The sequence below is a fragment of the Bufo gargarizans genome, chromosome 8, assembly GCF_014858855.1.
Source record: "Bufo gargarizans isolate SCDJY-AF-19 chromosome 8, ASM1485885v1, whole genome shotgun sequence".
In the NCBI taxonomy this organism is placed as follows: domain Eukaryota; kingdom Metazoa; phylum Chordata; class Amphibia; order Anura; family Bufonidae; genus Bufo; species Bufo gargarizans.
Genome location: NC_058087.1, coordinates 76,274,115 through 76,287,700, shown reverse-complemented (window position 1 = coordinate 76,287,700; position 13,586 = coordinate 76,274,115). Strand labels below are relative to the sequence as shown.

The following is a 13,586-nucleotide window of genomic DNA, read 5'->3' as shown; positions in this document are numbered from 1 at the left end:
TGGGTTAGTGTTAGATGGATAGATGGAAGTCTGGAATAAAGTACTTTTTTTTTTTTTTCCTAACTAACTTTTCCCTTCTTTCCCTGCCTAGCGGTGCCTCTCCCTCACTGACCCTAACCTACCTGGGTGGCGATGGGTGCAGGAGGGTCATGGATGCCGATTAGGGGGACACAGGAGCTGGTGCTGGACGATGCTGCACGGTCAGGGTGCTGGACAGGAAGAGGAGGGGAGAGAGGAGCGCAGGAAGTTTGAATCTCGCGCCTCTCTCCCCTGCACCAATCAGCACCCTGGACAGCAGTGTTCAGCACCAGGGCCAGCACCGCCTCCTCAAATCCTCGGACTGCGATTGGTGGTGTATAATTACGCCACCGATCGCAGTCTTTTTCCGGTTCATCGGGTCACAGGACACCCGAATGGACCGGAAACGCAGAAAACCGCAGGTCTGAATTGACCTGCGGTTTTCTGCGATCGCCGATACGGGGGGGTCAAATGACCCCCCCCTGCGTTGTTACGGGATGCCGGCTGAATGATTTCAGCCGGCGTCCCGTTCCGATTAACCCCCGCAGCGCCGGAATGCCGATTTTAAGTCAGGACGTACCGGTACGTCCTGTGTCCTTGAGGACTCGGGAAATAGGGCGTACCGGTACGTCCTATGTCCTTAAGGGGTTAAAGGTGCAGGTGCTTGGAAAACAAGAGAAATATAGAAGAATATGAAAAATTAAATGTACTCCCCTTATTAAAAGAACTCAGGACCAAAATACACATTTGGCGAAGACTACCAATGTCATCACAGGGTCGCGTAAATTTAATAAAAATGGTTTTCCTCCCTAAAATACTTTATGTCCTTCAAAATGCCCCAGTGAGGCTGCCGCAGAGTATTTTTAGGCTATATGATAGCCTAATGGGAGATTTTCTTTGGAAAGGCGCTATTCCCAGAATAAAGAGAGAGATACTCCAGCTCCCAGTGAGAGAAAGTGGATTAGCTGTTCCAAACTGTTTTTTTTTTATTATTTAATCACACAATATGGTCATATAAAAGGTAGTTTAAATGGTCTAGTGGGTAGGCAGGTAGTAAATAGATTTGGGTGGAAAGAAGAATGAAACTACTTAGAGGTGTTGAAATCAGGTACACTGGGGAAAAATAATATAGGAAATAGAATTTTAAACTTACTGGAATACATATGGGTGGAAATTATTTGGAAAAATATTAATCTTAAGGAACTGCAAGGGATTAAGATGTATATAGACTGGGAAAGAAATGGGATGAAATACTTAAGCCAGATATTTGAACAGGGTAAACTGAAAGACTTCAATACAATGGTTAGAGAGTTTGGTATACCGCAAAAGGATATATATAAATATTTCCAGCTTAGGAATGCATTGCGTACAGTTATGCAAGAGGACAAATATAAGATGGAAAGATCTGATACATTGCACAAATTTACCAACGCGGGTGAAAGAGGAGGAACAATGGCAAAAAGATATAGGATATTGATGGAGGGAAAAAAGAAACGGGTTACAATACTTGCCAGAAAAAAATGGGAAAATGAACTCCAATTCTTTACAGAAGAAAAATGGAAGGATGCTTTGAAAAACTATTCTGGAGTTTTTTCTAATAGGGGCTCACATAAGATCTCACAATTTTTTGTAGTTCATAGGCTGCATCGATCCCCACGGATGGTGAAAAGAATGGGTGTGAGAGTTTCGGATAATTGTACAAAATGTGGAGGAGAGAATGCTGATTTTATACATTGTTTTTGGAGATGCCCAAGACTGTTCAGATACTGGACAGAAATAACAGATACTGTATACTTAATTTTGAAGGTTCAAATATCAGAAGATCCCGTGACTTGTATTTTGGGGGCAACCGAACATTTGAGGCTAAATAGAGATACACGAATGGTCTTGAGTAAAGTGCTATTTCAAGCTAGACTCCTTATACTTAAGAAATGGGTAGGGGCGGACCCTCCAACATTGGGACAGTGGAGAAAAGCAGTGGATAACCTGATTAAAGAAGAACGAGCGATGGAGGGCCATAGTAGAAAAGTAAAAAGTGTTGATGAAATATGGAAGAAGTGGTTACTTTAGGGCTGGATAGATTAAGGATAGTTTTTTTATTTATTATTATACGCCCCCCTTTCCCTCCCTATAAGGGTGGTAGGTGGGTGGGTAAATGTGGATTGAGGATATTTGTTTATGTATGGGAAAAATTAGTATGTTTTTGATAAACTAAAAATGTAACTTTTTCTTATTGATGTTGATTTTTTTTTATTCTGTTGAGATGATGGAAATAAAAAGATATATAAAAAGAAAAAAAAAAAAACAAACGTATCAACAACATAAAAAAACATCATTACCACATAAGTGATCTAACTAGAAAAAAATGTTCAAAACAGAAATGCCTTTAATTAAACATCATAATATTGACCTCCTGTCACTACAGCGATATTATAGAAGTAACATAACCATATACATTGATCTCCCATTATCATAAAGCTTGTGCTATTGAATCAAAATAAAAGCAAAAGATAAGAAAAGAAGAGATGAAATCAACACCATTTATTTTGCCACATCTATAAAATGCAATCTATGGAATATAGAACACATCCAGGAACACAGATGAGCAACTTAGAAATAGAAAACATATGAGCGACACCGCATAAGCGATATAATTGTGGAACTCGTACCCATTTTCCACTCTCTCTATTCCAAAGATGACAACTTTGATTTCGATGGAATCATCAACAACGAAAAATTAAATGATAGAGAAAAAGAAAAAGTAACATCACAGGATTTGCCAGATCCACAACACAATCCAGACTTTTAATTAGACATAGGGTATATAAACCAGCCCAGATAGCGGGTAGTCACTGATAAAGGAGGCAGTTGAGACCCCCGAAACGCATATGGTGATAGAAAAACAGACAAACCTGCAACAAAAGTATTGGCCGGACACAACTCTTGAATATCCTGGAAAGCACTTTAATTTTTAAACCTTCCCCAAAGACGGTGAATACAGCGAATGCCGAACAGACCCAAAACACGTGGGACACCGGAGAAGAAAATCCACAGTATACAACGCTGGAAGGCGCATCGGCAGCTGTAACAAGCAAAATCAACGGAGAAGGTACTTTCAGTCAGAGTGTGAGCCTAACAGTGTGTGGGACGCCACACTAGGCATAACAACTGACTGATACATTCATCTTATGTACCTCTATGTACTCTACTGTTTACAGTGACTGGCATATAATTTAAAATAAGGAGATAACCTAAGCATACCATTAACTTTCCAATTAAGGAAATCAACCCATTGAAAATTATCTGGATACATCAATCGATCCCTAATCTAGAGATCACAGAACAACATGTATTATTGAATTAACTATTGGGAGATCAATGTATAGAAATATATGGTGGACTGATCAATTCAATCTGCCACCTATACATTTGTACATCCCCAGACCTGTGACTACCTACAATAACTATTCCACGCCTGATTATAGGCTACCATTGAGGATATTTACATTTCTGACGTGGGACTACAAACACAAGGGACCTCCCTTCCTACCAAAAGGGTGAAACCAATACATGCACTTTATATGATTTTAAAATTAATTAACTGGAATTTTTTACCATCTATGCAATTTTTTATGTATTTATTATATGTACTTTAAGTTCAATCATGGAAGGTTAATACCCACTCCTTCCCCCTTTTTTCCTTCAAGCGACATCTCCACCTAAGGGACATCTCTCCCAACATACTTTTATGATCAAGGTTTAAATAAATATATTGTATTTACCCATATTGCTCTCAGTGTGGTCAACCAAGTGAAGAGTGCCGGTTTTACTACACTTCCATTTATACCTTATAAGAGTTATTCCCACAAAGGACATGTATCACCTATCTAAAACATAGGTGACAATGCATGATTAATGGTAGGAACCCCAGTAATAACTATATTTATTAAATATACTATATTGCCAATTTCTAAAATAGATATGTATGCATTTATCTGAAGATGTTAAATACAGGAAAACATCTTAATTTTGAAGTTGGTTTATGATGTTATGTAATACAGCAGTCAGTTGTTAGGTTGTAGGTAATATGATGGCATGTGATCCACTGTGGCCACATGATTTGTCATCAAAGTAGACAAATGACTGGAAACACTGTTAAATAGACAGTCAGTATATTAAATGTATTCAACAGTTTATTATTTTTCTATTATATGCATATACAAAGCATCTTTATAAACCCTAAAAATCCTTATACACTAATTATAGAAATGTAAGAAAAGTAATTATCTCTTCATTTCTTTTCTTTCTTCAAGTATGCCTGCGAGACCCTCTGTGAAAGGTTAGAACCATTTGTCAAAAAAAATCCAAATGGTAAATGGGAGGAGTGGGTGAGTTCAATATATACTTTTTTGCAAAAAAAAAATCAATACTCAAAGCCTATTGTTTTACCATGAATTCTTAGATACAGGAATAAGGTAGACTTATACAGGTTAGGTGAATTACAAGTTTACTTGTGATTTATTTAAATACATAAAACCAGTCATCAATTGTGCATGGGTCCTCTGACACTCCTATAATGGTAGCTATCAGTGAAGATTTGTTTACAACTGGCTGATTGTTTTTCTTGACAAGAGATCGTGCTGCCAGTGGTACCTGACGTCAGCCTTCTCCTTACTATCTGTTCAGGATGCATAAGCTTAGTCAAGCCAACCATACATGTGTATTTAGGGTTTAGGAGAGATAGCAATGAGCTCTTCCATGCAGCCTCCGATGCCAAAAAGTATACAATATATTAAGTGGAAGAAAACAGCTCCATACACTGTGCAGTGGTCGTGTCAGGATACTGCAGCTCAGTAAACTACACACTGTACTGAGCCTTCTGCTTCCGCTTTGTATATTGTATACTGTAGTTTACAGTGCAGTACCTAATCAATGTGGTTGCTGGGTGTCAGATCCCCACCAATCTGATATTGATGACCTATCCCGAGGATAGGTTGTCAACATCTGTATCCCAGAGAACCCCTTTAAAGGTTGTTTTGGTAAAAGATACTATCCCCACATTGCTATCTTCACTAGTAGCTAAACTCATAACTGGACACCAAGCTTATATAAACTATGTAATTCAATTAAACTATTAGTGTACTCTGAAAAAGAACGGCCCTTGAAGTCTCCTCCCTGTGTAATAATGAGCCTGACAGGGGTTGAATAATCTACCCAGTTTTATATGAACATAAACTGATTGAAGTGCTGTCTGCTGCCTATCTAAATGTAGTGCAGTCAGTGTACTGTATCATGTGTAACCTGTTCAGAGGGTGGGAGACTAGGGGTCCTCCAGGGGATTCACCTGTGCACCTGAGGGTCAGTCCGAGCCTGAGGGTACTTTCACACTAGCGTTATTCTTTTCCGGTATTGAAATCCGGTAAAGGGTCTCAATACGGGGGAAAAACACCTCAATTTTGTCCTAATGCATTCTGAATGGAAAGCAATCCGTTCAGTATGCATCAGAATGTCCTCTGTAATGTCCCTTTTACGGTATTTGACCGGACAAAGTACCGCAGTATGCTGCGGTATTTTTTCCTGCCAAAATCCAAGAACAATACCACACTTGCCGGATCCAGCATTCATTTCCATAGAGATGTATTAATGCCGGATCCGATACGAAGTGTTCTTGAAATTGCCACATCGCCGAATCCAGTTTTCCGGTCTGCGCATCCACTGGGATATAGGAGGAGCTAGTTTTGATCTTTGAAAAAAATTAAATACTGGATCCATTATTCCAGATGATCTCGGATGAGATGGATCCGGAAAACAAGTATATCTGTTTGCAACAGAACTGCCTACCGGATTCCAACAACGCTCGTGTGAAAGTACCCTGAGCCTCATCCTTAATGAATTCCATGTGTCTTGCAAAGGAAAAAAATAAGAGAAAAATAAATAAATGAAGAAATCTTGTCAGCCATTTTCTCCACTGCTATCTGAGTGGATAAAGCAGTATAAACCTTACTGTTTTTACACTGTAAAATGTGCAAAAGATAAAAAATATACACAGAAGATGTCCGCTTAAAAATAACACTGTGATAATTGATTTCCAGGTTTTGGGTGCTTTTAGTCAGAAAGTGAGCCTTTCAGCTACTGGATTTTTCAGGTAGATATTGTGCCTTCATCTCTATTTGATATCTGATATTATGTGATCACAGGGGTGGACTGACCACAGACTCTACTGGGAAATTTCCTGGTGGGCCGATGCCTAGGAGGGCCACCCGAGCAGTTGACAGGTTGCCAGCCAGTCTAATCTATTACAGTATTAATAAATGGCAACCAACCAGGTATATAAAGACCTGAAGTTTCCAGCATCTGAATTGATGGCTGACACTATGATATTTGTTGCAGAGACAATGTTCCTGTCTACTTGCGTTGGCCCCATCTGCTGCCAGTTTAGACTTATTTACCACGTGTGACCACTTTTAGATTTTTTCCAAGGCAACTTTAAGTTCTTAGTCTGCCTTCCATGTAGAAAATTTGTCTAGAGATCAGATTATTTTGTGCATAATTGTCACAAGGAATATTTCCCCTCATTCATAACTGGTTGAATTCATAGAAATTATAGGGTAACCTTTGCTGCTTTGCTAGCAAATAGCGTGCCTTCTGTTGTTAGAATCATAGTTTAAATTTTAAGGTGTGATCCTAATTAGAAAAATCTAATTCCTTAAGGCCTACCTGCTGACCTCGAAGAATACTGACTACTATGAATGATAACCTGTAAGGTGTCAATAAACTAACAGGACTGCCTTGTTGTTATATATTGACTGCTAATTAATAATTGCCATAATAGATGTATATTAGTACATTGCTGGATTAGATTTAACCTGGGCTCACAAGAACCTTTAACTTCAAAAGATAAGAGTATTTCCTGGGAAATCTGTTTAGATTGGTACTAACTCCTCATTTCTTCCAGGGGATATAACACAGAAATGGACTGGGAGAAGGGAGAAGGTAATATTACCCCATATTACATCTTTGGGGCAGCTTGTTCTGAGATTGAGCTAGACTGTCTAACTGGAGGACATAAGGTAAGGCACTTTCCATGCTTTTATTTTGGGTGATGTACTCTGTGTAATTGATTGCTGGAGCCTCACATGATGTATGCGCTGCATACTTCTGAATAAGTTAACCTGATTCAGTAATTAAATCTACTCCACCATACAAATACAAAGGAACTCATTGTACAAATTCATGTTAAAGGAATGAGTGTTGGTATTCTTCTTTTTCCCACAACTGTTATAAAATAATTGAAAGTACACCATTTTTTATGAATAGGATCAATTATTATTAAAAAAAATGTACAAATCTAAGTCCAGACAGCATTCAATTTTTTTTTACATAATGTAAATAAGTAATGTAAGGAGAAGAGCTTCGGTACTGGTTCTTGATCCATTAGCAGTGGTGTTATTATGTCTTTTTTGCTGTTGCTGTTTCATCATACAGGACTATTTGCGGTCACAATGATTGAAACCTTAGCTGAAGAACCAAACAGACCCCATTACAAGTCATCAAATGTGTATCAAATGCCAGATTGCCTGTCAGAAACGGTTAATAATATAGCGCCAGCATATTCCGCAGCACTTTAGGGGGGCACATGCACATACAAAGTTAGACATAACTCAGTAACAAACGAATCAAATGAGAAGTGAGAGCAAAAGCCTACAATAGGAGTGGCACATAGGAAATAGGAGTGGCACAAAAGGTGTTAGAACAGAGAACACAGGTAGGGTTTTAGACATTTAGAGATGAGGAAGGAGATATGGTGGGTGCAGTGCTGTGGAGAGCTTTCTGACTGCAGGTCTGAAGTTTACATTCAGTTCTATACTGTTTAGATATTAGTGTTGAGAGAAAATATTCGAATGGCGAATATCGCCACTTTGAGAATTCGAGAATATTTAGAATACAGTGCTATATATTTGTATTCACAAATATGCTAATTGCAAATTTATCGTAAATAATGAATGGAGATCACAAATTCTCGAATTTGCGAATTTATGGAGACTATTCGGCCAAAAATTTGAATATTGCCTATGCCGCTCATCACTATATAGTAGTAGTGTTTTTCACGAATTTTCGTATCGAGAATTTTCCGATTGCTGATTTTCACAATCAAGAAAATAATGACTGGAGATCACAAATTCTCGAATTCTCGAATATATGACAAATATTCGCCCAAATATTCGTGAAATATCGTGAATTCGAATATTGCCCCTGCTGCTCATCACTGTTAGATATCTAGTGCAGTGACTGCCACAGGCTAGAGGCATCAGAGTTGTGGTTGGACACATAGATGTTCTTGGCTGCTGCATTCAGGATAGACTGAAGAGAAGAGGGCTTACTGAGGGGAAGACTAACTAGTATTGAAATGCATACAAACAATAGAGCTGAGAAATGGGGATCATTCTAAATTAAAGTGGTATTATACCTACTATAAATGGAAAAATGGAAGCTCCCCTGCACACATTTTGATCAAACTTGTGTCGGGCCCATCTACTAGGCATCAAGATGGCTTCCGCAGACGGGTACCTAACACTAATATACCGCCTCTCTTGGACTTACCTAAGCCTACATTTTCAGAGCAGTGTAGGAACCAGCTACATTTGTACTCTGCTCAGAAGCCCCAGGCAGATGTGCGTTGCTCAGTCTAAAAGAGGCGCTACCCTCAATATATCCTACAAGAAAATTTAGACTAGTACATTCATATTCATAGTCACAGGTGCATATCCATAAAGCAAACATGGTTGATAAAAAAAAAATGGCTGCACAACTTTAAACATTCAAACAATAGAGCTGAGAAATGGGGATCATTCTAAATTAAAGTGGTATTTTTTTTTTTTTTTTTCTTTTTTTTTTTCTTTTTTTCCAATCTCCATATTTTATTTATGATACAAAAATACATATCGACATGACATTTATAATATCTTAAATGTTGAAATCATCCCCAACCCGCCCCAACCACCCCCCTCCCTCCCAACCTTGCAGGGAAAAAAAAAAAAAAAAAAAAAAAAAAAAAAAAGAAAAAATTAGTGGATTAAGCCGTAACCCACTCACCCCACAGACCACTCCATTTTAAGTAGGCTCCTCTCTGTTTGTACAAGATCTTCTCGTAGTTCTTCACCTTCTCAACCATAGCCATCCAGTTACCACAATCTGGGATGGAGGAGCTAAGCCACAGTCTAGCAACAATAAGCCTGGCCAGGAACATAACCTTAATCAATAATTGACGATTTGTAGGCTGATAGTTAACCTCCAATAGGTCTCCCAGGACCCATATCCTGGGGGACAAAGGAACAAGCATATTCAGTTTGCAGGCCAAAGTGGTCTGGACTGATCTCCAATAACCACCCACCATCGGGCAATCCCAGAACAGATGTAAATGATCTGCCCCGGAGTCGCCACAGCGTGGGCAATCGGAGGAGGTCCTAAATCCTCTTCTATATAACCACATAGGTGTCACATATATTTTGTGCAGAATGTTAAATTGTACAACAGTGTGATTGAAGTTGTGTGAAACATATTTTAAGTTTTCCCCTATAGTTTCCCAATCTGGGGGACCCACCTCCGAAAGTAGCAAAGACCAGGACTTCTGTCCTGGAGAAAGAAGACCCATAAAAAAGTGTTTCATTAAGTGTCTATAACAATATGACATTTTAATTTTTGTAGCAGTTTTCTTAATAATAAGATTGTGTAAAAATTCAGGAGAATCTATAAAAAGAAGGTGACTATTCAAAGTGCTGGAGAGTGCAAACCTCAATTGGAAATATGCATACCAAGCCACCTCACCCATATCTGCCCTCTCCCCTATTTCCCTTGAGGACAGAATTTGTCCACCACTAACCACCTGATGTAAATACTGAACTTTCTTCGTCCTCCAGTACTGGCAGCACTTCAGGTCCCTTATATTCACAAGCTTTAGGTTATGCCACAGTGGGGTGCAAATAAGCGATGCCTCAACTCCACACCAGCTCCTGATGACCCGCCAGGTCTTTGTAGCCATTCTGCAAAAAAGTGTATACCCGGTCTGTGAATTTAATAGATAGTCGGACTCCAATACAGTAAAGAAATCCGTAAAGCCTGAGTCTTTCACCACCTTATTGCAGAAATGGCTATTCTCCCAATCACTAAAAAGGCAGAGCTGAGAGGCCATGAAGTAACCCCTAAAGTAAGGGAGGTTAAGGCCTCCCTGACTATAGGGCATAGAGAAGTAGAGCGCCTTCAATCTGACGCGCTTCCTCCCCCACAATAGATCATTAAGCATCCGCTCAATTAATCTAAAGTACTTGTCTGCGATCCATACAGGCGAGTTGCGCAGGACATAAAGAACCTGGGGCAGTACTACCATTTTGATTAAAGAAATTCTATCAGCTTTCGTATGCAGAATTTTTTGCCATATCTTGGATTTAGCCCTCAGCTTTGTCAGCAGGGGAATCAAGTTAAGTTGTAAATATTCCAGAGGTTTAGCAGAAACTAAAATCCCCAGGTACTTTATTGATTCAGAGACAGTTAGCTGATCATCCCAGTTACCTCGCAGCTCGTCTATGGGAAGGAGAGCAGTCTTCTCCCAATTGATCTCTAGGCCAGACGGAGCGGAGAAAAAGCCAACCAAATCCATTATACGAGGGAGACTAGTTTCTGTTTGCTGAAGGAAAATCAAAATGTCATCTGCGTAGAGAGATACGCGGTCATGCTTCCCCATTAAACCGAAGCCAGCCACCTGCAAATCCTGTCTTATGCTGGCTGCTAAAGGTTCAATATAGATATTGAAAAGAAGAGGTGAAAGAGGACAGCCTTGACGGGTGCCTCTTCCTAGGAAAAAGCTCTCTGTGACCGTATCATTAATCCTGATCCTAGCAGTTGGGGAGCTATATAATAGCTGAACCATCGCCATAAATCTAGGGCCAAAGCCCATTTTTTTCATTACCGCCCAGAGAAAAGTCCACTCCACCCTGTCGAAGGCCTTGGTGGCATCCAGCGACAGGATGGAGCGGGCCCCACACCCCGGAGACTGAATGTTAATAAATAACCTGTGCAGATTGTGGTGAGTGCCCCTTTTTGGCATGAAGCCATTTTGGTCTGGGTGAATAATAGTTGATATAACCTGTGAAAGCCTCCTAGCTAAAACTTTAGATAGTAGCTTAGCATCTGTGTTTAATAACGAGATCGGTCTATAGGCGCTCATTTCTAGCGGATCCTTATCCTTTTTGGGAATTAAGACAATCAGAGCCTCCATCATAGTGCATGGTAGATTTCCTCCCTGTGTTGCCTGAGAAAGGACCTCTAATAGCTGAGGGAGAATCACGTCGCTATGCTTGCGGTAAACCTCATATGGAAGGCCATCCATCCCCGGCGACGAGTTCCCTGTGATGGATCCCAAAGCCTCTTGAAGTTCCAAAAGGGATAACTCCTCTTCCAGATATTCTACTTGGGCTTCATTTAATACAGGAAGTGAGATCCTCTCAAGAAACCGCGTCGCTAGGTCAGGCGGCAAGCCAGGAGAGGGGCTATATATCTGGGTGAAATATTGTAGGAAGGTGTCCCTGATTCCTTCAGGATCTGTTATAGTTTCCCCTGCTGTATTACGGATCGAAACAATAGACTGATTTTTCTTGCCTTGTTGTGAAATTATCCTAGCCAGCAACCTGCCGGGGCGTCCAGACTCCGAAAAATATTTTAAACCCTTGAAAAATACTCTATGAGTTGCTTTCTCTGTTATGTATTTATCCAAGGAGCAGCTGGCCTTCTGCAACTCCTCCCTATTATACTCAGTGGGTTGGGCGATAAAACGCTCGCTTGCGCCTACTACAGCCCTGGTCAATTCCTCCTCTTTTTTTTTAAATGTTCTCTTTGTTGCAGCAATCTCGCTTATAAAGACCCCCCTCAGATATGCTTTCAGGGCATCCCATACTATGTTAATGTTAGCAGAGGAGCGATTCACTTCCCAAAAAAAGGATATCAATGATTTAGTGGACTTTAAATTATCCATAATAGAAAACCAATATGGGTTCAGCTTAAATCCTAGCCCCCTGTTGTCCTTGTTCTTCCCAGCACAAACCTCAATCAATACCGGTGAGTGATCCGAGATTGTTCTTACCCCATATCGTATCCTACGGATATTACAGAGATTATTCTCATTGGTAAATGCTAAATCAATTCTAGACATAGCTCTGCCACCCCTGCTGACACAAGAGTATACTCGCTTGCCTCCGCCGAGATGTTCCCATATATCCACCAGTCCAACTTCCCGGCAGAATTGTGGCAGCGGGGAGGCAGATAGATTCCTCCCACATTCTGCATCTAGTGTGAATCTGTCTTTCTTGGGGTCCATTACTGCATTAAAGTCCCCCATCAAAACTAGCCGGCATTCAGATCTCCCTTCAAAAAAGTGTGTTAGCTGGACCAATGGGTACATTGAAAAGGGCGGAGGTATATAAAAAAAAGCGAGAATATAGCTATGGCCGTACAACTTACCATGCAAGAAAATAAATCTACCCTGGTCATCTATATAGGATTTAATAAGGATAAAGTCCACAGAGTTATGGATCAGAACTGACACACCCCTAGAGGCGCCACTAAAAGTGGAGTGATAAGACTGCAAGTGCCATCCCGTTGTCAAGCGGGACACGGTTTCTTTGGTAAGATGGGTTTCTACCATGCAAATAATTGCTGGAAGATATCGTTTAAGTGCATCCATAATGGCTTGCCTTTTTACCCTTTCACCGAGCCCTCTGATATTCCAGGTTACAATCCGAATAGACATCCTTCACTGTGCATAAGAGAAGAAAAAAAAAAAAAAAAAAAAAAAAAAGAAAAAAAACCCTCCCCGAACCTGCAAGGTGGGTTCCCACCCGCCCATCCCGCTCCCCTCTCCATTGATCCGCCCGATCTGGTCAGCGAACCTCTAAACCCACGGCCGTTCTCCCTTGCCCTGGCCCCTCCCTTCCATAATAGTATCCGTTTTCTCCAGCTACTCTGACGCTTGTTCTGCTTTGTTTGTTTTTTTTTTTTTTTTTTTTTTTTTTTTCCTTTATTTCTATCTAAAAAGGATTAAGCAGTTCCCTTATGGATCATTCTTGGATCGCTGGATACTATAGCAAATATTTAACATCATTGGGCGCCCCTCCCTCCCCTCCCCCCCTTCATTCCTGCTAATACAAAATTTCAGATGCCCATTTGCTCCAGCCAGTTTAGCGCCTGCTGTGGTGTCTCAAAATAAAGTGAAGTCCCGTTGTGGATTACTCTCAATTTCGCTGGATACTGTAGAGAGTATTTGATCTCCTTGGCCGCCAATCGTTTCTTTATCTCTATAAAGTTTCTTCTTTTCTCCTGGGTCTGCCGCGCAAAATCAGGGAAAAAGAGCAGTTTAGTACCCTGATATTCAATGGGTGCACATTCTCTTGCTCTTTTCAAAATCATGTCTCTATCAGCAGACAGTAGAAGTTTGATTAAAATTGCACGCGGCGGTCTCCCTGGTATGGGCTTCCCTCCTGGTATTCGGTGTGCTCTTTCTATTTGGAACATAGGGGAAA

General features: G+C 40.3%; 1 protein-coding gene across 1 annotated transcript in view; it reads left to right on the top strand.

The window, feature by feature from the left end:
* The window catches only part of LOC122944374 (aldehyde oxidase 1-like), a 183,561-nt gene that overhangs the window by 161,209 nt on the left and 8,766 nt on the right, over nucleotides 1-13,586 (top strand). The window contains exons 30-32 of the mRNA XM_044302568.1: nucleotides 4,332-4,406; nucleotides 6,111-6,163; nucleotides 6,974-7,088. Of these exons, the coding sequence (XP_044158503.1) occupies nucleotides 4,332-4,406; nucleotides 6,111-6,163; nucleotides 6,974-7,088 (243 nt within the window). The remainder of the gene's footprint in view (nucleotides 1-4,331; nucleotides 4,407-6,110; nucleotides 6,164-6,973; nucleotides 7,089-13,586) is intronic.